This window comes from Myotis lucifugus, unplaced genomic scaffold, assembly GCF_000147115.1.
Source record: "Myotis lucifugus unplaced genomic scaffold, Myoluc2.0 scaffold_197, whole genome shotgun sequence".
Classification (NCBI taxonomy): Eukaryota; Metazoa; Chordata; class Mammalia; order Chiroptera; family Vespertilionidae; genus Myotis; species Myotis lucifugus.
In genome coordinates this window covers 1,543,898-1,571,498 of record NW_005871245.1, presented here as the reverse complement: position 1 = coordinate 1,571,498, position 27,601 = coordinate 1,543,898, and the positions used below count along the sequence as shown (strand labels likewise).

The window sequence follows — 27,601 nt, the reverse complement described above, 5'->3', positions numbered from 1 at the left end:
GCACACATAAACCAATCTCTAAAACTCTGCGGCCGACCAAAAAATATAAAATAGGTATAATTTAGGTTGTTTGGTGTGTTGTTATTTTTTACAAAAAATTGGTATAATTTTGATTCATTCATACCAGACCGCTATTGTTGTGTTGGCTGTTGTAATTTTTTAATTTGACAATCTAAGGGAAAAGAGGTCAGGTATTGCATGTTTTAAAAATTCTTGCTGCACACCAGTTGAAAATCGCTGGAATACACTGACACATTGAGAACAGCTGCAGCCTTTTTCTTAGGCTTAAGTTGGAGACAAGTAGTCATAATTGCAGTGCCAGTTCCGTTTTTAGTATTTTCCTTTGCAGAGAGATCTACAAAAAGGCATCAAACCTTGAATAAACTTATATAAAAGCTTCTTAACTACCGAGCTAACCCCATATGCTAACATGATACCTAAATTTGGTTTAAGGCTAATTTTATATCCTAAACAGTTGAAATACAGGGTTTCAGTTAGGGTAACAATTGGTACAAAGAAGAACTTTGCAGATACTTTCTGTTGACTTTGCCACAGAGGATGGACATAAAATCAACTCTGACTTCCGTTTATCTATGAATATATAGGGGTTTGTCATTTTGGGGTTATTTATCTATGAATAAATAGTTAATCGTTCTACTTTCTGGAAAGTGATATTCTCTTACATATTATTTGAAACCGGTTTTATTACGTATCTGAGTCTTTATCTGTGTACAAATATTGTGGATGAGGTCCTTCTCATTTCTCAATTGGGTGTTGCATGACTTTTTAGAAACAAACAGCATTTTAATAATTTTCTATATTCCTAGGATAGCTGTATTTTACCTGGGAATGTTCTTAAAGAAATTTGTTTAATAATAGTGTTTCCTTTTAAAAACTGAGTGATGACTTTAGTATCTAACGGCAAATGAATAATTAAGTAAATTATCTATATCCACTCAATGTTATATTATGTGGAAATTAAAGATGTTTATGAAGAGTTTATAATAACAAAATTTTGATGCTAAAATGTTATGTGAGAAAAACATCAAACATCATATAGTATGATCCCAATTATATCAGATAACAATTTGCATAGATAAATGAGGAACTATAATCAAAATGTCAACAGTTTTATCTGTGGGTGATTATTTTGTTTTCTTTCTGCTTGTCTGTATTTTTTACATTGAACATGAAATTTTACAATAGGTATAAAACCTTTATTAATATATACATGCACAAATAACTTACTTCATTGCACATAATGCCTAGCAGTATTGGTATAAACTTGCTAAATTATTTTTGGGAACCTGGAATTAAAACTTGCACTAATTCCTAGCTCTGGTAACTGTTAAGATTTTGGGCAGTTCTCTGCATATTCACTCATGGATAGAGTTGATTTTGAATTACCAGGAGGCAGATTTATGAAGCACTCTTAGAATAAAAAATTTCACCTGTTTCATGAGTGTCTTCTTAACATATTTCTCTTCTCAGAGAAAATCTCGCAAGAAGATCTGTATCCTGGTGCTTGTCCTGACAGTGATTGCTGCTATCTTCGGACTTATTATGTGGTTAGTTTATGGAAAGTGATTGCCTCAGAGCTTTCTCCCACGGAACTGTTTTCAAGGGCAAATACTTGCTGGAGTCTGCCAGAACAAACTGATCACAGAAGAGAACATACATCAGAACGTCCTGGAATAACTTAGTTAGAAACTAACTACTAACCAGTCCTTGGAATCAGTGACCTATGGAGACAGTATTTATCAATTTATGTATACATTTTATTGATTTCTCAAATTAGGAATTAATTTATGTAGATTTTGCTTTCTCTTCTATTCTGATTTACCCTTCATCCCACGTATTTACTGAAAATTCCATTCTAGATATTCTTGTTTTAACAGGGACACTACAGACTTGTAAATTTCTTTTTATGTGTATACAAGATTTACCTTTTTACTAGCAACTGACACAGAATTACTTTTTAGCACCCAGCATATTGGAGTCTGTCAGAAACTGTATAATAAGCTGGCAATTTTTATTATTTAACATTTTAATTTGAATTTGTAAGAAGCCTATTCTCTGTCTGCTTTGAAAGATTTTGGCAATGTATTTAACTAGAAGGTAAGAACTGCACATGTGATCCAGATTAAATGAGAAGTATCGATTTGAGCTGGCCAGTTGTGGGTTTAACGTTTACTTTATTATCTGCTAATGTCATCCACAGTAGTTCATCCATATACACACTAAACCATCATGTTCACTTTTTGAAGAGATTAATTTAATTGACATTACTATACTCCAAGGAGTTCCTTTCCCACCTGCTTATATAGAAAGGGATAATTAGACAAAGCATGCTTTTGGAAAGCAAATAGGAATTGTTTGGAATGATTTGATCATTTTGTTGGTGTTCAGTTGTGGTTCTGCATTCCTGGTGAATGATGATGTTACTGTCAAAACACTGTCCTCCCTTATAAGGGTCACTGGGCATTTGATGGCAGGAAGATTCGAAAGGCTAGACTGAAGTTGGTTTAAAATTTAGTCCTGTGAACCTGGCGATAAAGCAAAGAAAAGGTTCATTTTTGTAAATAATACTGGTTTGGAATAGTGATATTAGACTTATCTTAATTTATGAACAAGAAATTAATCTATGCATAGTTTTAGACAAAAAATGTTTCAATAAAAGATTGTTGTCTTGTAATATAAATATTGTTCACTTCCCTTTTTAACAGGTTTAGAACAGTTAAAGGGAATGTAATTTCTTTAGGCTCTCACATAATTTATGTGAATTGGACCAACAATTTCAGTTCATCTTTTAGTGAATTAGAGGATTTGACCATGCTGGATATATTTATATTAATTTCTTCCAATCCCTTTAATGTTACTTAATCTTCATTTACCAAGCTAATGTAAATGGTAGGGAAACAAGAGCCCAAATGCATTCTTGCACCATTCTACCCACTTAATACAAATAAACATTTAAAAAACTTTTGTAGTAAGTTTTTATGAGTTAAACCTCCTAATGTGGTAGATTTTAGGTAATGTGCTATTCTTTAGAAAAATTGAGACCTGCAAGAAGACTGGGAATCAGAGGAGGATTGATTTGGGGTGGAGTTGGTGTTACTGCAATCCTTTCCTTGGAAAACAGGATAGAGCTACTGGGGTGTCACAGTGGCCAAAGCAGCAGCTTCAGAGCTAATTTCTTGGTTCTATGATCACTGCCCCTTAAGCTCCAAATTACAGCTGGACTTGGATACATCATTTGTAACATTCCAAGCAAGAAAAAAGTCTTGATCGTGAAAAACTGTTGCACTCTGGGTAAAATGAAGCCACCATAGTTCTGTTCTGTAATACTATATAATCCGGTGGTGGTGGTAATAGTGGCCATAGGTAGCAAATAGAATTGGAATGGCCTAGAATTTGCATGGCCTGAAATTTGTAGCAGTTACCAAGAGGTTCTGCTAGATGGTCCTAAAAACCTATTTATTTATAGACGCCTTATCTATGTTTTATTCATCATTAGGGGCACCCTGGTCTAGGACAATTGTTCTGAACCATGGCTTCACATTAGAAACTAGAAAATTACTGATACCTGGGTGCCCCTGCTGCAAGATTCTAATTTTGTTAGTTTGGAATATAAGCTAGGCATAGGGACTTTTAAAAGCTCCAGATAACTCATGAGAACCATTGGTCTGGAGGTCAAAAACTAGACTGGGATACTGAAGGCCTGGAGAATCTCAGCTCTGCCATTAACTTGCTGTAGGTATTTAGACAAGTCATTTAACCTACAGACCCCCAAGTTTTCTCAACAGCTCTCTTCTAGCTGTGAAATTCTCTGATTATAAGGACCATAGGAGTTCGGTCCAAACATGCAAATTCTGTTTGCCTCTGTATTCCTTTCCTTTTCCTCTTATCTCCTTCCTTCATGTAATGTTTTAGAAATAGTGGACAGATCTAGCTGTTCAAGTGAATTAAAATTGTACTACTATATACGGTAAGGTAGAAATGTCGGGCTGGCCACTTTCTCTGGAAATATACCAGAATAAGAACTTCCAGCTGATGCTTCCAGGGTAGGTTTGTCTTTTGTCAGTACCTTGTGAACTTTTCATTAACCACCCTGATAAATGAAGCCTCCTGCTTATACTATCTATATACACGTTTTGTTTTTAAGACAGTTTTCTAACATCAATATGCTAATGTCTTTAGATTCGAGTCTAAGGAAGTCTCAGTGTCTAAGAAATGAATCTATCTTTGTTGAGATACCAAAGTCCAAAAGCAGCTAGTCTATCAGTCTTCCCATTTCAAAAAGTTAAGGGTCTAGACCAGGGGTGGGCAAACTTTTTGACTCGAGGGCCACAATGGGTTCTTAAACTGGACCAGAGGGCCGGAACAAAAGCATGGATGGAGTGTTTGTGTGAACTAATATAAATTCAAAGTAAACATCATTACATAAAAGGGTACGGTCTTTTTTTTTTTTTTTAGTTTTATTCATTTCAAACAGGCCGGATCCGGCCCGGGGGCCGTAGTTTGCCCACGGCTGGTCTAGACTGCTGCCCTCCAATTCGCTGATCTATATTGACATCATTGGTGCCCAAAGAAAGAACATTTTGCTTTATAAGGCCTAGGTAAGTATAAGGTGCCATTACATCACATGCTAGTGTGAATGTCAGCTGTGCTGAAAGCAGGGAACACGACCAAGGAGTAAAGACAAGGGTAAGAATCCAACTTCAGCTTTCTTGGGTGTATAGTCAGCAATAGAAGGGATTAAATAATGGACCACACACAAAAGCTGAGAAATTGAAAGGCAAAGTTGACATAGATGTTATCAGGTCACTCAAAGCTAGAAATGGCTTCAGCAGCACCTCATGCCTGAAAGGGGCATGGAACCTCAAAGGCCTGCACAGTCTCTGTAGATAAAAATGAACGTGTTCTTTTCCGTTACACTGAAAACACTTGAATCATGTCCTTGTGCTCAAAAGAAGAGTCAGCCAGGCCGGCGTGGCCCAGTGGTTGAGCGTCGACCTATGAACCTGGAGGTCACAGTTCTATTCCTAGTCAGGGTATATCCCAGTTGTGGGCTCAATCCCCAGTGTGGGGCATGCAGGAGACAGCCAATCAGTGATTCTCATCATTGATGTTTCTCTCTCCCTCTCCCTTCTCTGAAATCAATAAAAAAAATATTTTATTTTTTAAAGGAGTTAGCCTCTTTTCTTGAGACCAAGTTTAGAATTTGTATTTCCCCATCAGCCTAGTCTTTGGAATCAAGATTGGAAAGGAGGCTATACACAGGTCAGCGGATAAGTCATCTGATCAGTTAACATCCTTGCTGGATAAATTTATTGTGCTTTTGAAAGTGATTCTCCTACCTGCCTAAGAGTTGATAATTTCAAAATCCAAGTTAATATTATGTTGCAATTAAATCTTGATTCCTGGAGAGATGTCATTAAGGACAAAATCTTTTGAACAGGCTGATGTTCAATTTAAAATCTAGAGGACCAGCAGCAAGGAAATCAAGAAAAGAAATTATGTGCAGTGCCTCTTTCTGGTTAACAATTTTCAATTTAAAAAGAAAAAAACAACAGGTCAGATAACCCAAACTTTCTACAAAAGTGAAAAAGTGTTGGGCATCATTTGCATGATAATATATCAGCATCTAATTGTGAGACAGTGGTGATTAGAGCATGGATGGCCTGTGGCATCATACAGATTTAGGTCTGAATCCCACTCACCCTCTAGGGCAGCGGTTCTCAACCTGTGGGTCGCGACCCCTTTGGCGGTCGAACGACCCTTTCACAGGGGTCGCCTAAGACCATCCTGCATATCAGGTATTTACATGACGATTCATAACAGTAGCAACATTACAGTTATGAAGTAGCAACGAAAATAATTTTATGGTTGGGTCACAACATGAGGAACTGTATTTAAAGGGCCAGAAGGTTGAGAACCACTGCTCTAGGGTGAGGCTGGGCAACTCAATCTGTTTGAGCGTTCAGGGAGCATACCTACCTCAAGAGTGTTGTGAGGATTAAATGAGATGATCCACATAAAATATCTACTTGCCCAGAGAAGCAAGCACCCAACAAACAGCGATTACAACTAGAGCACCTGCTCATGGTCTCTTTCAGGCAGCTGTTGGCCTAGGGCAGGCCTGGAATCCTCATGCTTCCTTTCACGATTCAGTCACCAAGACCAAAATCCCGAAGGGGCCACACCTTGATTAGCCATTGAAGATCTGGATGTCTGCCTCTGATTGGATCCTTCTTCCCCAGCACGTCCAGACTTTTCATAAATAGACGAGATGACCCCCTAAAGCAGATTCCCAGATAATACACATAAATCCACAAGGTCCAGATTTGGGTTAGGAAGAGGAAGCGAGCATGCAACTCTGCAGAGAAGGGCCGTAAGAGAAACGGAATGAGTGACTACTGTAATTTCTAAGCTCTGCGCTCTAGTTCCTCTCTAGATTGGGGTGCAAGCCTGTAGCAAGGACGGAGTCACAAGATTGAAGAGTCCAGCAGAGTGTTTGCAGGAGGACGGGCGGGAGACCGATACCCGCCCCACCCCGCGCCCTTATAAGCACCTTTTCTTCAGACACCTCCCAGCCAGGGGAAGCCCTAGTCTTCGGAGACACTGACAAACACCTCCAAATCCCATCCCCGTTTCCACCGCCGCTAGAAGCGCCCCCTACGTGCGTGTGCGTGTGTGCGCGTGCGTGTGTGTGCGCGCGCACGCGGGCGCGCACGCACAGGCTACTGGGATGCCGCTTCTCCCCTCCGAGTCTTCCAGTTTCCCGGCGTGCTTCGGGCCCGCCAAATGGGCGGGGGGAGACGCAAGATGGCGGCAGCCACGAATTCCGGCTCCAGCCTCCCACTGTTCGACTGCCCGACTTGTGAGTGGCGAGGAGACCAGGGCTGGAGTGGCCTGGGCTGGCCTGGGCTGGCCGGGCGGCCCATTTCCCACAGCGGGCCGAACGGTTTAGACGTTTTGGGACTGACTGAGGGAGAGCAGTTCGTCGGGCCGGGCAGCGTGGGGAGGAACCGGGAGCCCAGGCCCAGGCACTGAGGAACCCAGAGTTGGGGGCTCTGAGGCGCTCGCTGACGCAGCCCCCCCGGCGGTCCGCTGGTTGCCTGGGCGTTTCGGGGCCGTGAACTTACCTCCACTCCCGACTGGATCGAGTGCTCTTGGGGAGCAGCGTACCGCGCCCCTGCTCTCTGTCCCGAACGCGCGCGAGCTGGCTTCCCGGACCGAGCCCGCCGCGGAGCCCGTGCCCCGCCGCTGTGCTGCTTCCCTGGTCCAGCACTTGCCTCTCCCGGACTGGGAGCCCCCTGAGCGCAGGGACGGCGCCGACCCACCCCTGCATCCGCAGCGACCGGCGCTGGGATTGTTGGAAGGACCCCTTCCATCCTTTCTCAAGTTCTTGGGAAGAGTGGAATAATTAATTTCGCCTTTGAGTAGAGTACAAGATGAGTAATTATGCATTGCCTTGAGTTAGAGCTATTTCAGCAGTAACTCACCGGTGGGTTAATAATGTTATTCTTCTCTGCCTCCCGCTATGTTCAGATCCTCAAGGGCAAGGCGGCTGATGCATCCTGTATATTACCAGCGCCTAGGCCTGAGCCAGGCACATAGTAGGAGTTCAGAAAGCATGTTTTGGATGTAACATTGCTTTTCCTCTTTCCCAGACAAAAAGGCTTTTCCCAATGCACTGTTTTCAGCAACTGCCATAGAGGAGTTGGGGCGGGATTGTGAGATGACTATGTTGCTCTTCAAATTAGACGGAATTTGGATTGCATATTTTATGCAAATATGCAAAAGGACTCTGGCAAGATTGTTCCTTTTTTTTCAAACTTCAAAGGAGCAAGCACAGGAAGCAAGGGAATGTGTGCCTGTTTCCTGGGTTCCTTTGCACTTTGTAACACCCAGTTGCTTCAGTCTACAAATTTTATGTCCATTTTGGTTCCCTGCTACAGTGATTTCCGATGTTGGATCGGGATAGTAAACTTATAGTTAGAAGAGACATATCACCTACCATTTCTTCAGTCCTGTATGCACCAGCTCCTGTGTTAGGTGCTTTGACATGTATCCCTCTTGAATGCTGTGGTTATAGAAATACAGAGAAAAGTGCCCTAAACAAGTCATTATAGATAGAAAGACCTGTTCAAGGGTAAGAAACATCTCTTGTATTCATTGGTACCTGGTTTCATAGGCACGATACGGGATTGCCCTAACTCCCTAATTATATACCTCTGATTTGGTCTCAGAGTTCAGAGCTCTGTTTATTTTGTGATGACACTAATCTTGGATCAGCACAAAACACCAGCGATGCACTCAGCCTTTGTATGTTCTTTGCAGTAGTCACAAAGCTTAGATTCAAACCCAAAGGATCAGACTACGCCAGCTATAGTACGTGCACTCTCTATGCTGCTTTCTTTCCGAGGTAGATATTCAGTGTTAAAATACAGGTTTCTTTGGTGCTGCTCTAAATACAAATCCATTAAAATCTGTTTTAGAGCAATTGAATCACTGGGGAAGCAAGTGTCAAACTTAGAAAGGAGCTGTAATAACAGTGAAGTAGATGACATTTCTGCTTGAACATGAGCTAATTATAGGCTGGTAGGAGAGCTGCAGTGTTGAATGGGACAATAATTGTAAATGGCATTATGAACTCATTCTGAAAAGGCTTTTTCCTTCTTATTTTTCAGGGCAGGTAAACCCCCACCTGGATTACATCTGGATGTAGTCAAAGGAGACAAACTAATTGAGGTACAGAAATACATGTCTTTCCTTTTTCCCATCACATTAAAGATTTTTGCCAGTGACTCACTTTTCCACCCCTTCTGCTGTGCTTTGTTTTCCGATGCTACTTTCGTTCATCCTGATTTTTTTTCTATTAAAAGCACATGGTGATATAACACATTCAAACCTCTTATCTCCCACAGACACTCAGTGTTTTTTTTTACTTCTCTCACCTTTTAAATAAAGGATTTTAATAGATGATAGGCCTATGAGCCCTAATCAAACTGGAAGCCCTTTAATATGGTAAATTCCCTCTCTTTGAGTACATGGAGTTGTGTGGAAGGCACAAGATATGCAATCTATAATGATAAAAGCACAATATGCAAATTAGACCGGACAGCCAAACAACCTTCTGGACGAAGCCGCCCTGGCGGGAGCTGAGGCAGGGACAGTTAGGGGTGATCAGGCGGATAGGCAAGTGGTTAGGGGCGATCAGGCAGGTAGGCAAGTGGTTAGGGGCGATCAGGCAGGCAGGCAGAGTGGTTAGGGACGATCAGTCAGGCAAGCGAGTGGTTAGGGGTGATCAGGCAAGCAGGCGAGTGGTTAGGGGTGATCAGGCAGGCAGGCGAGTAGTTTGGAGCAATCAGGCAGGCAAGCAAGCGGTTAGGGGTGATCAGGTAGGCAGGCGAGTGGTTAGAGGTGATCAGGCAGGCAGACAGTGGTTAGAGACGATCAGTCAGGCAGGCGAGCAGTTAGTGGCGATCAGGCAGGCAAGCGAGTGGTTAGGGGTGATCAGGCAAGCAGGCGAGTGGTTAGGGGTGATCAGGCAGGCAGGTGAGTGGTTAGAGGTGATCAGGCAGGCAGGCGAGTAGTTTGGGGCAATCAGGCAGGCAGGCAGAGTGGTTAGGAGCCAGCGATCCCAGATTGCGAGAGGGATGTCCGACTGCCAGTTTAGGCCCAGTCCCACAGGGTTCCCTGCAGGATCGGGCTTAAACCAGCAGTCGGACATCCCCCGAGGGGTCCCGGATTTCGAGAGGGTGCAGGTCAGGCTGAGGGCCTTCCTCACCCCCACCCCCACATGCATGAATTTCGTGCACTGAGCCTCTAGTAATTGAAGAAGAAAGTGAATGACATAGATTGACTTTAGCTTTTAAGTTGCTTTTATGATATTCAGGCCTGAGCCCTTCAAAGAGAATGGAATGGTGAAGAAATTCATTCATTTACTCAAAACATTGAGTACTTACTTTATTCTAGTCATTGTGCTCGCTATAGGGACTATAGCAGAGGACAAAACAAGCGTGGTTCTGATCCTCAAAGAAATCTGGTGGGAAAGACACTACATAAAAAATTACCTGTGCCGAAACCGGTTTGGCTCAGTGGATAGAGCGTCGGCCTGCGGACTGAGAGGTCCCAGGTTCGATTCCGGTCAAGGGCATGTACCTTGGTTGCGGGCACATCTCCAGTGGAGATGTGCAGGAGGCAGCTGGTCGATGTTTCTCTCTCATCGATGTTTCTAACTCTCTATCTCTCTCCCTTCCTCTCTGTAAAAAATCAATAAAATATATTTAAAAAAAAAAAATTACCTGAAATAAGTTCTATAAAGGAAAAGTTTAGCAGAATTCCAGATTTTCTACAAGTCTCTAGAATGAACACCACATAGAACTTGAAGATAACATAAATGTTGATTAGATACTAAGTTGTGTGAGATTTTATTTTATTTTTAATTCTTATGGCACCATTTATTTACCAAGAAATGGAGATTAAGCTCACTGTGACTATGGAGCTGTGAATCTCCAGCTCTTAGACCAATTTTATGTTTGCTCGCTCATATAGAATTTAGATTTAAGGTCCCACTTTTGAGTGCAGTTGTTTTTGTTTGGTGTGAATAGTAAAAACTCCCAAGGGAATACTTTGCATATTAGGCTTTTATATAGAGAGATTTTATTTACTTGTTTTTAATTGATTTTATTGGGGTGACATTGATTAATAAAATTATATAGGTTTCAGGTGTACAATTCCATAATACATCATCAGTGTAGAGTTCTTTTATTTTAAGTTACAAAACTTCAAGATTATTCAGTGAACTAATTTTGCTAAATTGTCTGTAAAACCTATTTTATAGACTGTTCCACAGATATAAAATATTGTTGCTAAATAGCATGAAGCTCTGAAGACATAAGAATCTGTTTTGTTACCAGAATTTAGTAAATCTTCCGTTTGCAACAGGAAGAAACAAAGGAGGCCTAGCTTTCATGATTATATCATATTCCTTTGTGAAATAATTTATATTTTTAAAGTGCTGTTAGTTGTCAGACATTCCTCTGATTACTGATTCTATTAACTGATAATGTTCTCTGTCCTTCATTGCTCTTAGGTGTGCTGAGTTGCCATACAATTGTCAAGTTGCAGTCTTTAGACATCACTGTGCTGTTTCTGAGAGGAATAGATTTATGTGCTTATTTTTAAAGATTTAGACAGCACTTGATACTAACCGAGCTATCTACATCCTAGCCTTGTGTCAGAGGCTTGTGATGTGTTGTGATAGCTGGGTTTAAGAAGTGCAATATTAAAACAAAAGCCGTGAGTCTGTTAGCCCAGTGTGTAAAGACACACTCTGAGTTATAACTCAGTGGCACAACTGGATAATGGTATAGCTAGTCAAGAAATTGTGGCTTTGGTGACTATTGAAACACCAATACATTATCTTATTTACTTGGACAGAGAAAGTACATTGTCCAGGAGTTAACAAATTTCCTTAATTCTAAGACATACTATTTTCCCGCTACATTGTTATGTTTCTGTCATTGAGATGCCTTTAATAATGAATGTATATATTTAATTTGGAGGACCTTTCACTCCCCCTCGCCCTCTAAATACCTAGATCTCTGGTATGTCTTTGGCACCTTAGAAACATAGAAATTTGGTCATTGGTATAGTAGAACCCAAGATCTGGTGGTCTTATATACTGTTTCCTTGAGACTATCCAATGAGCCCTGTGTTTAGCAAATTTAAGTTTGTGAGGACATAATCTGGGTGCATATAAATATGAATGAGAAATGCAGTGAGATTCAACCTGCGCAGATATTACCTAGAAAGAATAAGATGTTGAAATTTCAGAACTCTCAATTTTAAAACAATGTCTTATATTTAATCCAAGTTTTAAAACTTGAGTCTAGGCCAGCGGTTCTCAACCTGTGGGTCGCGACCCCTTTGGGGATCGAACGACCCTTTCACAGGGGTCGCCTAAGCCCAGGGGTCCTCAAACTACGGCCCGCGGGCCACATGCAAATACAAATATTGTATTTGTTCCCGTTTTGGTTTTTTACTTCAAAATAAGATATGTGCAGTGTGCATAGGAATTTGTTCATAGTTTTTTTTTAAACTGTAGTCCGGCCCTCCAACGGTCTGAGGGACAGTGAACTGGCCCCCTGTTTAAAAAGTTCGAGGACCCCTGCCTAAGACCATTGGAAAACACATATATAATTACATATTGTTTTTGTGATTAATCACTATGCTTTAATTATGTTCAATTTGTAACAATGAAATTGGGGGTCACCACAACATAGGGAACTGTATTAAAGGGTCGTGGCATTAGGAAGGTTGAGAACCGCTGGCCTAGGCAGACCTGGGGATGATCGTCTTATTGAGCTGTCAGGCTGCTCGATGTTGATGCTGCCTAGCAGTATAGTCTGGGTCTGGAACGAGCCTTGCCAGTAGCAGATGGTCACTGGACAGGGTTTCCCAGCAGTGACCCACGTACCTATACTCGCTTGAACTAATTTTGAACCTTAAGGCTAAGCTTTAAAGAAACTGGGTAAGTGATTGTTTAAAGAAAAATGAAGAGTGTGGCCCATCGTTGTTTATTCATTAAAATGTTCCTTGCCATGTAGTACATTTTCTGATGCAGGTAGAGTGGAGAAAATATGTAATATGGTTAAAAGAGCTTAGACTCTGAAGTCAGACAGATTCTCTGTCTCTCTGAATTTCTAATTCAGCTTTTAAATATCTGGCTGTGTGAACTTGAATGTGTTAATTTTTTTATGCCTCAGTTTTGTCATTTATAAAAATAGGAATAATAGTATGTACCCACCACATAGAGTGGTTTTGAGGGTGAAATAACAGCAGAGAACACATACCACAGTGTGTGGCACATAAATACCCAACGGTTGTTACTGTTATCAGTGCATGAGGTATATTTCTGGTCTTGTAAGGGGAACACTAAAGCATAAGGGAGAATAGTAGCCCACTGTGAGTTCAGTGACATAGCCAGGAATGAAATATAAACCTCTTGATTCCTAGCCTGGAACCATACTAACCTGACTGTGCTTCTCTACTCAGTTTCGTGCTGTCTTCTCTCAGGGATTTTAGAAGGAGTGCCATGTGAAATGTGAACTAGAGCTTAGTGAAACCTTGAAAGGGTTATTCTTTAAAATGGTCAAATTGTAGACTTTTAAAACTGGAAGAAGTGTATCAAGAGTCTTTATCTTTGACAGCTCAGTTTACAACCAGGCTGTGTCAGGGTTTACTAACCCAAGATTAAAAAAAAATAAGGACAGTGTTGTGAGTTCTTCATAAAGCTCAATTCAGCTCAGAGTATTCCAAAAGTGCTTTGGGGCTATGATAGCATGATTCAAATATAAATAGGTATTTATAACCCCTTTCTTTCCTAACCAGTTGATAATCTTCCTTTGGTTATGTTTCTGAAAAGCAGTCATTACTTTATAAACATGCTTTGTGTTCTTATTTCTTGCTTGACCTAAAGTTACTATCCGTTGAAATCTTAAATTTCCAATGGACAGAGACAACCCCTTTTGCAGGTCACTTTTACGTAATAGAATTAGTAGGAAAACTTCTTTTCATATCAACACTAAACATTTGACCGCAACATTTGGGGATATTAAATGTCATTTATCCCTCAACATGTTAGTAAGTTTTTCTGAGCTCTTTATCTTAAGAATAATAGGAAATAAATTTTTTTCACTGTGGCAAGGAATTTGTCTATTCAAGATCCTCTACTTATTTGATAAGAAGAATTTTTGCTTAACCCTGTTGAGACTATTTAAGTAACATTTAATTTAATGTTTATTTAGAAACTGATTATTGATGAGAAGAAATATTACTTATTTGGGAGAAATCCTGATCTGTGTGACTTTACCATTGACCACCAGTCTTGCTCTCGGGTCCACGCTGCCTTGGTCTACCACAAGCATCTGAAGAGGGTTTTTCTGATAGATCTCAATAGTAGTAAGTAACTCACATCCCATTCTGTCTCACACATTTCTTTTGGGCAATGTGAAAGTTCTCTTTAAGTTCTTCAGTTTCAAAATTGTGTTTTATTATTCACCAAGGAAGAAGTTTACATTTGATTTTTAAATCAACTCTTCTTGACTCCTGTGATATCGCCTATTTTCCTGAATAATTGATGACTGGAGAGAGAAGAAGGTTTTGGGGAGGACTGTCCTGGAGGAGGCACTAGGTAGATATAGAGAACACCATCAACAAAAACACTCAGGAGCTAGGGACTATGGGTAGCTAAGTGTTTACAGGACCATGATAAATTGTGGTCTAATTTAGGCAGAAGCTATGGTAGCTCCATTAATATAATAGAGTAGTTGTACAAGGCATTAACAACAATACTTGTTTTGAACAATATTTAATTTTTTATTCAAGGTTCTTTATCCCAGCTACATTCTGCTTTGACTAAGTAATAATATAAATTTTAATTTCATGAATATACTCCAACTAATAAGATTTTCAACTTTGCCAAAGATAATCCCAGAAATGCAGTTGAGACTTAACTACATGGAGCCTTGAAGTTTTTCACTTTTCCCATATATAAATACAATGTAAAATATAAAGGATCCTGCTTCCTGGGCTGACCATGTTCTCCTTCCCCACTTTTATAACACAGACCCCACCCCAGTCTGCTGATAGAATGGTTTTGGAGAGCCTTGTCTCACAAGTACTTACTTGCAAATTTATCTCATCTTTTCTGTCCATTTTATAACATGCAGAAAAATATTCAGACTCAGCAGTAGGATTTTGGCTTGCCTTGGTATTGATATTGCACCTGTTTCAGCCAACCTTTCCTGTTCTGGGGAAAACCCAGCATAACTGCCACCAGGGCCTGTATTCCTTAGACTTGGGGCTGGAGAGGTCAGACCACAGCGATGCCTGTCTCCTGCCTTGGGTGGCATGGTTATTGCTGGGTTGGAGCCATTCCTGCTGGACCCAGAATGGAGCCAAGCCTGTCTGGCAGCAGAGAGCAAGCAGTGGTATTTGTTATCTGGGTTAACAGCAGGTCTGAAGATGTGTAAGAATTCCACTGAAGAGATGCAAGACCCAGTGAAGGAGTTTTCCTTTTCATTGTGACTCATGACAAGGGATGCAAAGTGGACTCGGTGTCATTTTTATTTTAAAAAGCAGAACTGATAATGCTGGGAGGAGCTGCTCTCCTACAACTCAGGTTGGTTTTTTCTCTTACATTTTTGATTTGGTTATTCCCAGCACACGGCACTTTCTTGGGTCACATTCGGTTGGAACCTCACAAGCCTCAGCAAATTCCCATCGATTCCACAGTCTCATTTGGCGCATCCACAAGGGCATACACTCTACGTGAGAAGCCTCAGACATTGCCATCGGCTGTGAAAGGAGATGAGAAGATGGGTGGAGAGGATGATGAACTCAAGGGCTTACTGGGGCTTCCAGAGGAGGAAACCGAACTTGATGTAATTCCACGTCTGTCATTATTTTGTCTTTTGGGACTCTAGTTTTTCCATTATGTAGCTGTCTGTGTATCTTGAAATGCCAAAGACTTAGCAGCAGGAGGTTTTCTTGAGCCCAGTGATGGGCCTTTGCCACTTTGTCAGTTATAAGGTGGTCAACTGTGACACACTTTGGAGAGCTGCATTGTGTGATTTGGTTATGTGTGACCAGGGGTAACAAGGAAGCTGGTCTCTTGCCAATAGACCCTCGTGGTTGTCTGTGCACCTTCACTGGATGTTAGAAGCCAAGGCTGGGAGTTAAATTTTTCTAGAGCTGCACTATCAAATGCGGTGGCTATTAACCACATTTCAAATACTCAGTGGTCACATGTGGCTAGTGACTTCCATGTTGAATGGCACAAATAGAGAACATTTTCATCATTCAGAAAGTTTGATTGGACAGCACTGACTTAGACTGAAGCTTTCATTCATTTACATTGCTTTCTTGATATTGTCCAAATAGCCCAGGAATCTTCTGAATAGAACTAGACTGCTTTTGTTCTTATGGGCCTGGCTGCCCTGAAGGCTATGAATTTTACAATATTTTATTTAAGTGCTAAAGTTTTCCTTTTCTAGAGGCTGACCCCAATATGTGAAGTGGCCGTCATCCTTTACATGTCAATCACTACACTGGTGTGACTGGTCTATTCAGGTAGACCATCTGTAAGCAAGTCCTTAACCACCCACATGCACTTACTATTCTAGTACACTAAAGCAGTATCCCAGCCCTTAGGAAGAAAAGCACCATGGAAATCTAAAATTTAGAAGTTATTTTGTTCTAAAGAAGTAGCCTCCTAGCCAGAGGCCTTGATGGTGGTCATTCTTACCCATTTCTCCTCCAGTCTTCTTCCATGCTTTCCTGTATTTTAAATTAGTATGTGAGGTCCTCTGTGGGTCTTTATTCTCAAGACATTTTGAATATCTCAAACCGCAATGCAGTTTGGAATAAGTCCAGAGGACTGGGAAGAGGCAGGCAGCAGTGCTGAGGCCAAGTTAATCATTGAGATGGATGGATGGTTATGAATAGAAATGGGGCCATACACAGGAATGGGGAGTGACAAAATATTAATGCCAAGTGTAAGTGCACTGACAGTGTCCTTATGAGTTCTCAAAGAGAGTTACTGCTCATCTCTGTTTTGTTACTTTAAAACAATTCTTGGAGTTCCTTCCAGTTACATTCTTTTAATTCTCAGCATAAAGACATGATAACCTTTCTAAAAAACAAGCAAATCTCATCTGGCCAGTGTGGCTCAGTGGTTGAGCATCAACCTATGATCCAGGAGGTCACAGTTCCATTTCTTGTCAGGGCACATGCCCAGGTTGTGGGCTTGATCCCCAGTGTGGAGCATGCAGGAGGCAGCCAATCAGTGATTCTCTCTCTTCATGTTCTATCTCTCTCTCCCTTTCCCTTCCTCTTTGAAATCAATAAAAAACAACAAAACCTCAAAGATGTTTGTACAGATGACCTGTTCTCAGCTCAAGGCCCTCACCTTTTGAATATCACTGCCCCACTAGTCAAAGAGGGGCACATTCTGTCAAAGGTGACTTATAAATATTAGCAATCTGGGGATAGTAATGAGTTCTTCCTGAATACAGAGGAGAATCTTGTCTGCCTGGGGAAGTCAAGGTTAGCCCCGATGCCTTTCTGCCCGTCATTTAGTAAGATAGTCTGCTTCACTTTTCTGTGTACTGACTTGTTTTTTCCTGTGTGAACCCTGGCTTAGAACCTGACAGAGTTCAACACTGCCCACAACAAGCGGATTTCCACCCTCACCATTGAGGAGGGGAATCTGGATATTCAGAGACCAAAGAGGAAGAGGAAGAATTCACGGGTGACTTTCAGTGAGGATGATGAGATCATCAACCCAGGTGAGGTGTCTTTCTAGTTTCTTCTGATGAAAAAGCTGTGGTCTCAGAGTAGTGTACACAACCTATAGGTCAGTTGTAATGTTTCCAAGGTTTAGGATAACAGGTGCTATTTTAAGGAGAGAGTTTTTACAGTTCATTGGTGGAGTGCTCTCAACAACTCAGGCATTATCCATTGGCACTGTGGAAGAACTAGCTAACAGGAGAGTCCATTTAGTTCCGTATACAGAGCCAGGCGGTAATTCTCTGCTGACCCAGAGTGTCTATGTCTTAGTGGAGGTTTAAGTTAAGCATAAGTGTTTTCTGTCTTGACCTCAAAGCAGAATGTTATTGTCTTTGTGGGGTTCTGTGTACTAGTATGAGTGGTAACTATAAGATTGGAGAACCTTCTGCTGCTACTGTTAACTGCATTGAAGACTTGCCTCTCTGGAAGGAAGTAATTTATAGTTTGAATGGAAATGTCCGTAAGATAAGAGCATTGTATTATGGGAAAGCCACTAACTTTACCAATTTGTTCCATCATTCAACATTTATTTATTGGGCCTATGTTGTATCTTAAGTACTCTGGTGGATGGATGACATAGAGCTGGGAGGTATAGTTATACAGTGAAGATGGAATTGGGATTTTTTTTTTTTAATAAATATATTTTATTGACTTTTTACAGAGAGGAAGGGAGAGAGACAGAGAGTTAGAAACATCGACCAGCTGCCTCCTGCACACCCCCTACTGTGGATGTGCCCGCAACCAAGGCACATGCCCTCGACCGGAATCGAACCCGGGACCCTCCAGTCCGCAAGCCGACGCTCTATCCACTGAGCCAAACCGGTTTCGGCTGGAATTGGGATTTTAAAAAACCTTGTTTGAAAATAAATCTCAAAAAATAGAAGAAACAAGGACCCCAGACTAGCCAGTTGCCTTTAATTTCCAAAGTAAAATGCAGTGAGAATCACTTTCAAGTCCTGCATTTAGGTTCAAAATATCAATTATTTAAATGGAGATGGTCTGCTCCAGCATGAAAAAAAAAAGATCAAAGGATTTTAGTTCATTGAAAATGCAGTTTTATGTGGACCCAAGGGTCCCAGGTTTGATTAAGGTCAAGGGTACATACCTCTGTTGCAGGTCCTCCCCGGCCCCGGCCCTGGTCAGGGCTCATGCAGGAGACAACCAATCGATGTGTTTCTCTCACATCAATATTTCTCTCTGTCTTTCCCCCTCTCTTCTACTCTCTCTAAAAACCAATGGAAAAATATCCTTGGGTGAGGATAAAAAAAAAAAAAAGAAAGAAAATGTAGTTTTAGTCATTAGGGGTATGAGAAAACTAATCAAGTGCAGTGTAAGATTGCATTAATAGGAGAATTGGGGACAGTAACCCCACTGGTCTGTGTTCTGAGCATAACTCATCCATATATGTTACTAAATACAAGCATGGCCCTAACCATCAAATGTGATGTAGTCCTGAGGGAGGAGGAGATTCATATATACAGAAAACAGTGCCCTGCATGCTGGGAATGTAGGGAACCGTGCAGGAAGGAGAGCAGATTGGAGGGGGCATGGCCACTGTGGTCAGGTATTTGCAGGACTAACCTTAAGAAGGAAACAGTGGGCAAAACCAGAGCTAGTGAGTAGCAAGTGTTTGACTCAGCATAAAAAGCAACAATGAATCCTTATATTTAGAAGAATTAAAAGGATTCCTCTGAAAGAGATTGAGGCATTCATTCTAGTGACAAGTTTACTTTCTGATGGTGTGTGAAGTGGAAAGGATTACTCCTAGAAGTAGTGAATGCCCGAGGGGAATTTTTAGGCAGGGGCTGGATAACCAATTTAGGAAACTATTTCTGGGCCCTGGAACCTCTTGAGTAAGTTTCTAGAGGTTGAGCCTAAAAATTTGTAGCTTCAAACAAGCTTTTACTGTACTGATGAACAGCCAATAACTTGGGAATTACTGGACTAGACACTAAGTCCCTCTCAGGACTCAGTGTCTGATCTGCTTTGTTTCTCTCCTGGAAAATTATTGCCCCAGAGCTTTATTAAGGTGCTGTATTCAGGCAGAGTATAGCATAGTGGTCAGAGGGCCTGGGTTTGAAATCCACCTCTCCTCTTAGTAGTTGTATGACCTTGGCCAAGTGACTTAAAAGACTACTGGCCTCACAGGATTGGTGAGGAGAATAAATGATTAACATTTGTAAAAGCACTTCATATCAGTACTCGGGGTTTGTAAGCTCTTGATAAATGTTAGCCATTATCCCCATCATTATCTGCCACAACTTTTGCCTTCTACCTATGCACCTTTCCTAAACCAGAAGTAGACTTCATAAGGAATCTGTTGGTGGATCTTCCAGGAGCAGGGCTCTCCTAGAACATGCGTATTCTCTACGACTAGAGTGAGGAAAGGAGGAGAGGGCCTGACCATCAGCCAACACAGGACAGGGTCCCCCAGAGAGGCTTAGTCCCTCCCCGCGACAGGCCTAGTGCACAAATGGGGAGCATCCCCCAGTAGCCACTCCTGTCAGGCTCCAGTTGCTTGTGCACCTCGTTCAGCTTTCCTTGCTGAAGGGATGATTGGAACAGGGCTCCTGTGGGGGTGAGGAAAGATAAGGTCGCCTTTTTTAGAGACCTTGTCTCCTTCCTGAGTCTGGTTATCTTTCCTCTTTCTTCTTCCATGTAGAAGCCATTTGTTCGTTCATTCATTGAACAAAGATTGGTTAATCAATGAATATACCAGGGCATATTCTTTAAAGGCATCCTAAAGGGAAAAGTCAGACTTAAATCAACCAGGTGTAATTATTCAGATTAAATAGGGAATCTTTATTTTCCAAAGGAATTCATACGAGTGCTCATCTTTAAAACAGCAAGCTCCCTCAATGCATTTAAAATAAGATGTACAACATCAGTTAGGGAAATAATTCCTTTCCGTCACTACATTAAGATGAAGGGAACTTGGAGTAGTTTTCTCTAGTAATGCTAACAGGTCAGCCTGCCTGTTTCCATACACTCAGCCTTCAGCGAGAAAACTGCTCATCCTCGGTGGCCCAGCGCAGCCATCCTCTCTGTGCTACAGAACAGTTCTGCTACCTGTCTTGAAGCACCTCCAGTGTGTTGTAGCCTATCTGGCTTTACGGCTGTGAACTCTTTAAAGGCAGGGCAGTATCTTGCTCTTATTTCCATGTCTGATGTCTAATAAATGAGGCACAAGAGAGTGGACTGACTGCAAACATGTCCCTTACTTGGTCTTATCTCTTCTTCCCTGCAGAGTGAATGAAGCTAGAAGTTTGTAGGGTATAATAATGTGTGTAAGCTGTGAAAAGGGTGCTGCTCTCCCACTCTGCCTGGACGAGGGCTTCAGATCCTTTAGTAAAAGTCTTTTTTTTTTCATATATATATAATTTTATTTATTTACTAGAGGCCTGGTACACAAAAATTTGTGCACTGGAGTGGGGGGGGTCCCCTCAGCCCAGCTTGCCCCCTATCACTTACTGGGAGCCCTCAGGGGATGTCCTACTCCCGGCTCCCTGCTCCCCTTGGGGAGCGGGTCTAAGCTACAGTCTGGCCTCCCTTTGTGGAAGGTGACCGGGCTGATCAGGGGAAGGCACCAGCTCCATCACCCCACTGCTGCAGACACTGCCAGTCACCGCAGCCACCAAGGTGTTTTCATCAACACGGACTCCAGTCCCTTCCCCATGAAAAAATGACAACTTTCTTTAAGCATTTTCAAGATGTGTCTTTCATAGGATATGACCTTTCTTTCTTTCTTTCTTTCTTTCTTTCTTTCTTTCTTTTCTTTCTTTTCTTTCTTTTCTTTCTTTTCTTTCTTTTCTTTCTTTTCTTTCTTTCTTTCTTTTTCTGTCTTTCTTTCTTTCTTTCTTTCTCCTCACCTGAGGATATGTTTCCATTGATTTTTAGAGAATGTGGAAGAGAAAGGGAAAGACAGAAACATCAAAGTGAGAGGAACACTTTGATTGGTTGCTTCCTGCATGAGCCCTGACCTGGGCCCAGGCCGGGAGGAGCCTGCAACCTAGGTTCATGTCCTTGATCATAATCGAACCTGGACCCTGCAGTCGGCAGGCCAAGGCATTATCCACTAGCAAAACCAGCTAGGACAGGATATGACATTTCTTAACCCACCAGCAGCGGACCTTCCTTTTTTTCTCCAGGAGTGTGGTAAAAAACCCTAGATCACCTATTTGGACTCTTATTACCCAAGTTACTAAGAATATTACCAGTGGCATACAGGGAGCTAAGCCAATCAGCAGTCAGAAAAGGTGTTCAAAAAAAAAATAAAAAAAAAAGAAAAGGTGTTTCCTCTGTTGTTCACACCAATTGCCAGCTTGCCCCTGCCCAGGCCTAACGCCTCTGGAAGAGGCATTAGCCCTGGGCAGGGGACCCCCAGCTCCCACCATGGCCGGCTCTGCCCCTGCTACCCGTGATCGCTGGCACCACCCCTGCCCAGACCTCCGCGATCTGCTCCGCCCCTGCCCAGCTCCCCCAGCTCCCCGCCGCCGCCATCAAGGATCGCTGGCTGGCTCCGCCCCTGCCCAGGCCTAATGCCTCAGTCCGTGGCTTGGTGCCTACGTATGCAAATAAACCGCCATCTTTGTTGGCGGTTAACCGCCATTTTTCTTGGCAGTTAATTTGCATATCGCCCTGATTAGCCAATGGGAAGCGCAGCGGAGGTACGGTTAATTACCCTTTTGTCTTTTATTAGATAGGCTTTTTGTTAATCCTTACCGGGGATATTTTTCCCATTGATTTCTAGAGAGAGTGGAAGGGAGGGAGGGAAGAAAGAAAGGAGAGAAGGAGAGAGAGAAACATCGATGTGAGACAGACACAGTGATTGATTGCCTCCCACATGCACCATGACCAGGCCTGGGATGGAACCTGCAACCCAAATCTGCGCCCTTGATGGGGAATCGAACCCATGACCCTTCAGTAGGCAGGCTGATACTCTGCTGAACACACCGGCCATGGCAGTAAAAGTCTTGACTGTATACAGTTGTTCAGGTCAAAAGGCCAAGTAGAGTTGGAAGCCCTGGATCTGAATCCTAATTCTGTTATTTGCTAATGAGTGGGCATTACCAAGATAGGTGGTGTGTGACCTCTTGTCATGTCATTGTTTTGTCACTATCATGGGATTGCTAATACGTACTCTTTTGTTTCTCCCTCAAAAGAGGGAAGTATATGGAATGCGAAAGAACTCGGGGAAGGCAGCACAGCACAGTGGTCCAGTCCTACTTCTGGCTACTTGGACTAAATCCTGGCTCCTCCACTCTTCCGTAGGGTGACTAGGCCCATCACTTTACTCCTTGTAGCCTGAGGTGTTTTCTTGTCTATTACATGTTTATTGTAGCCCTAGCTGGTTTGACTCAGTGGATAGAGCGTTGGCCTGGGGACTGAAGGGTCCTGGGTTTGATTCCAGTCAAGGGCACATGCCTGGGTTGCAGTCTCAGATCCCCAGCAGGGGGTGTAGGAGGCAGCCAATCAATGATTCTCTATCATCATTGATGTTTCTATCTCTCTCCCCCTCTCCCTTCCTCTCTGAAATCAAAATAAAAATATTAAAATATTTTTTAAAAATGTTGACTATAGTCATGCTCTCACCTCATAGGCTTGTTGTGAGGATTTAACTCAGTGCCCAGCACATAGAAACAGTTGACGTGTTAGCTGTATTTTATTGTTTTAATGTGAGTTGTGATTGCTTTGTTTGTAGTGAGCCCTCTTCCCTTAACCCTCACAGGAGAATACCAAACTAATCCTTCCCTCATGTCTTTTTGCAGAGGATGTGGATCCCTCAGTTGGACGCTTCCGGAACATGGTACAGACTGCAGTGGTCCCAGTGAAGGTAGGAAGCACATTGTAACAATATTTGAAATGCCATTTCATGCAGTCTGGTTTAAAAATCCACTCTTTTATAAATAGGTTAGGTGTACTTAATTGTAAAACATATTCTTTGCTTCTCTCCCATTTTTTTGCCCTGTGGTCATACTTTTACTCCATCTATGTCTAGAGGATTCTGGAGCCCATAGTAAGGCTGCAGGTGACCAGCCAGCTTGATGCTGTATGTAAATTATGGTGCAATGTAAATTTACCTCCAGCAGGCTGCAGAGAGGCCCACGTTTCTTTAGCCTTTCCCTTTTCACTCAGAGTTAGCTATTAGGCAAGAAAGAGGCATTGTTGTATTTCTGCATGGCACTGCTGCCTTTTGCTGTGACTTTATTTTTTGTGCCTGGGAGTGGCACAGATAGAAAAGCCAGCCCAAACCTGGATTAGGTTTATAAAGACCAGGTATGTTGAAGAACCAAGAGATAGAAGTTACAAAGATGTTCTGATTGCTAAACATGTGGAGGAACTACCTGACAGCTAGGAATAAATAGTCCTTTAAATATTGGGATCTCTGTAAATAGAGGTATTAAAAAAGTAATTGGGCCCTAGCTGGTTTGGCTCAGTGGATAGAGCATCGACCTACAGACTGAAGGGTCCCAGGTTCAATTCCAGTCAAGGGCACATGCCCAGATTTCAGGCTCGATCCCCAGTAAGGGGGGGTGCAGGAGGCAGCTGGTCAATGATTCTCTCTCAGCATTGATGTTTCTCTCTCTCTGTCTTCCTCTCCCTTCCTCTCTGAACTCAATAAAAATATATTAAAAAAAAAAAAAAGAAATTGGAAGATGCTGGTCAGAGATACTATAGAGTTTTTGTTTGTTTTCAATGCATAAAAATCCATTATATTTTTATGTACTTGCAATGATAGAGTTTTATTTTTTAAACGTCTTCAGAATATATTAGACTAGGTTGATGTGTCAAATTCCTGGTTAGTCTTTAACTCAAAAGGAGTAGACAAGTGAGGGGATCTTTCATGAACTTTCTTTAGTCTCTTGTGAAAACGTACCAGGTGAAGTTTTCCTGTGCAGCTCCATCGAGCTCGTGTCACATTTCCCCTGGAGCTCTTTTCTCTTTTTGGAATGTTCTGTTGTCATTAAAGTACAAAACCAGAAGATATTTTTACTTTTATATCAGATTTATTATGGTATAATTTACATACAGTAAAATGCACACATGGTAAGTGTACAGTTTGAGTTTTGACAAATGTGTACCCCTGAGTCATCACCATTATAATCAACATATAGAAGATTTCCATCACCCAGAAAATTTCTTTATGTCCCTCTGCTGTCAGTACCCGCCCACTCCCAGCCCCAGGCAACCAGTAAACTTCTTTCATTCACTACAGATTTGTTTTGCTCTGAGATTAATGTTGAGGCATTTGGTGCCCAACATGAAGATAAATACTAACTTCTGATCCCCCCCCTCCAAATTTAAATACCTACTACCACCCATTATCACCTATTTCCTAAAAGGGCATTTTAACACCAACAAAAGAGAGGGAGAGGTATGACAAGCTAAGGATAGTCACTTAAACTGGATAAGGTTTACTTTATAAAATGCTCACACACTATCCTCATTTTTCTCAGTGTGACTTGGGGTGGTAAATACTTTATGTGGACCCATCACGTTAGAGGACCACTGTAAAATCTCTTTAATCACTGAGATTTCAAGACTGGGAAATAGGTTGTTTGGGAAACAAAACAAGCTAGAGGTTTAGGGGCTTTCCCCCGTGTTTTAGGGCTGGAATAGAAAAGGCTAATTAGCACCACCCATGTGCCTCACCTCTTGTCTGCTCTGTTCCTTGTAAACCACAGAAGAAGCGGATGGAAGGCCCTGGCTCCCTGGGCTTGGAAGAATCGGGGAGCAGGCGCATGCAGAACTTTGCATTCAGTGGAGGACTCTACGGGGGCCTGCCCCCCACACACAGTGAGGCCGGCTCCCAGCCGCATGGCATCCATGGGACAGCACTCATCGGTGGTTTGCCCATGCCATACCCGAACCTCGCCCCCGATGTGGACTTGACTCCTGTTGTGCCATCAGCAGTGAACATGAATCCTACACCAAACCCTGCAGTCTACATCCCCGAAGCTGTTAACGAACCCAAGAAGAAGAAATATGCAAAAGAAGCTTGGCCGGGCAAGAAGCCGACGCCTTCCTTACTGATTTGATATTTTTGGTCGTGGAAAAGGGGTGGGATTGGGTGGGAATTGGGTGGAAGGGTGATGGGGGAGCTGATGAACTTGGGAGGAAAATTTTCCATGTGTGCAGTATCGTCTTTCAGAATGTCTCCTGGGGTCCTAAACATCTAATACCAAAACTGGGGGTGGGGTTGAAATGTCCCGTAAAGGCTGCTCTTCAGAACACTTCAGTGTAGAAGAACGTTTCATACGTCATTTTAAATTGGTGCCCTGGAGCCTCCCAGGCCTTCCATGACCTCCTTTTTCTTTTTTCCCTCTTTCCAGGGTTATTTTTATTTTAAGTCATGTACCCTGTGGAGAGACTCCAGGCCCAAAGAGTCGAATTCAGATCTGGGGAGGTGATGGTGGCATCACCAGCCTTATGGGTCCAGCAGCCTAATTTATATCTACTATCCCTATAAGTTCCACATAGCAAAAGGGTTGCCATGGATCTGAGGTTGATAAAAAAGAGGGTTAAAATTCCTTAGTTAAGCTAAAGTTTGAAAAATGTTTTTCTGGGTCAGTGGTTTTGAGGTCCAGTAGTTAGGCTTTTCTCTTTTGTCCTTTCCGTTGGGATGAGAATATTTTGATTGTGGTCTGTGACCAGTGAATGCCATAGACACAGGTTGATAGTTTTAAACTTATTACTTTGTTTGAACTTTACCTGTTTTTCTTGTCAAACCTGAGTACTCTACTCCTGAAGTTTCTCATTTGATTCCAGAGTACTGTACTCTCCAAGGCTTTCCTTTTCAAGTGTGTTATGAAGGCAATTTTTAAAGCATTTGACCAGTTAGAACAATTCCAATTAAAAAGGAAAAGATTTCACTTTGCAAGTAACTGATGTCTCTAAGAAGACATTTTAGATGTCGGTTTGGAGACGCTTCCCCCGTTTGAGAGCTCTTGTTATCCAAAGCTCTAAGATGAGACCTGGCTAATGAACATAGGAGACGAAGGTAGGAAACATCGATAAGAGCTTTGTATAGAGATTTGTACATTTGTGTAATAGGCCTTTTCACGCTTTATGTGTAGCTTTTTACCTGTAACCTTTATTACATTGTAAATTAAACGTAACTTTTGGCATTCCGGTGCAGTTGTGATTCGGTCACCATCACCGACTCCCACTGACATTAGGAAATGTTGCCAAGGGTATGCTGTCGGGCTTGGGAGGTGGTGCCTGTCCCCATTTTATTACCACAAATGAGAATACCCCCTAATGAATGCAGAAACTAATTAGAGATTCTGGTCCCCAGAGTGAAGCCTCATGGAGCCAAGTGGGTTGAGAGATGCCAGCCACCCTTCATCAGGAGGCAGAACCACAGATGTGACAGGAGATTGGCCTTTGGGGCACTTGGCCTGGAGTGGGCCTGGTTTAAACTTGGTCATCCGCCCTCTGGCTACAGCTGCAGCTCAGGCGCCGAAGTTGAGGAGGTTTAGAAGGGATTTCAGCCAGAGTTGGGATTGAATGGATGTGTCTTGCGTACGGGAGCCTCATTTCAGGGAGTGCACTTGGTGTGTGGTGAGAATTATAGGTGGCTTTGTGATGCGGATGCCAGCTAAGTTCCAGATCCCTTTGGGGCGAGAGTGTGGACTTGCAGCAGGAGCAGCCTGACAAGAGCAGAGAGGTCCATAAAGTCACAAGTGTACAGGAAGCGGACCTCATCAGCATCTGTCAAAACGAGTGTCCTCATCTTAGGAGAGCACTTTCCCCTCATCGTAGCAAAGACGACCGTTAGACACACATGGAGCCCCTACCTACCCCGCCAGCCATTCACGGCCTGTCGGTTAATTCACGTAGCCCTACGAGGAACACTGCTTTTGTCCCCATTTTACAGATGAGGAAACTGGCTGAGACAAAATAAACTCATGATCCCACTGTAGTGAAGTCAGGATTGAAACTAGTCTGTGTCCGAGCACAGGTTTACACAGCCTCCAGGATGAGCTGGTGAAGGATGTGTGTGGCCCACAGGTGGAACGCTGCTCAGCGGGCTGGGGCTCTGTTCATTGGTAGTTAGGCATTTGTTTTGAAGTTGATTTTTTTCCAAATGATAAGTTCCTACATGGTATATTAAAGGATTTAGCTTTAGTTCACATAGTAAATAAGTCACTGGTGAGAGATCATGCCCTGTACTATTTGGTTCTGGCATTTGAGTTGCAGAGTGAAACTCGCATTTGTGTCTCAAGGCTCAATA

General features: G+C 42.3%; 2 protein-coding genes and 1 non-coding gene across 11 annotated transcripts in view; all 3 read left to right on the top strand.

The window, feature by feature from the left end:
• The window catches only part of STX12 (syntaxin 12), a 31,226-nt gene extending 28,244 nt beyond the window's left edge, over positions 1 to 2,982 (top strand). Inside the window, exon 9 of the mRNA XM_014463066.2 lies at positions 1,492 to 2,982. Coding sequence (XP_014318552.1) covers positions 1,492 to 1,587 — 96 coding nt within the window. The 3' untranslated portion in view covers positions 1,588 to 2,982. The remainder of the gene's footprint in view (positions 1 to 1,491) is intronic.
• Positions 2,983 to 6,752: 3,770 nt separating this feature from the next.
• PPP1R8 (protein phosphatase 1 regulatory subunit 8) lies at positions 6,753 to 26,492 on the top strand. Of its 9 annotated transcripts, XM_023761005.1 has the most exons (7): positions 6,754 to 6,883; positions 8,696 to 8,757; positions 13,821 to 13,974; positions 15,238 to 15,458; positions 17,219 to 17,363; positions 23,133 to 23,197; positions 25,050 to 26,492. In XM_023761005.1, the coding sequence occupies exons 1-7, from the start codon at positions 6,808 to 6,810 to the stop codon at positions 25,401 to 25,403; spliced, it is 1,077 nt and encodes a 358-aa protein (XP_023616773.1). In that variant the 5' UTR covers positions 6,754 to 6,807; the 3' UTR covers positions 25,404 to 26,492. The 9 variants fall into 9 exon arrangements, with proteins under 9 accessions (XP_023616774.1, XP_023616773.1, XP_014318557.1 ...); XM_023761010.1 differs by lacking the exons at positions 6,754 to 6,883; positions 8,696 to 8,757 and adding an exon at positions 14,079 to 14,206; XM_023761008.1 differs by lacking the exons at positions 6,754 to 6,883; positions 8,696 to 8,757; positions 15,238 to 15,458 and adding exons at positions 14,079 to 14,206; positions 15,029 to 15,196.
• LOC111827656 lies at positions 11,206 to 11,370 on the top strand. Its single transcript, XR_002831303.1, has one exon.
• Positions 26,493 to 27,601: the final 1,109 nt, after the last annotated feature.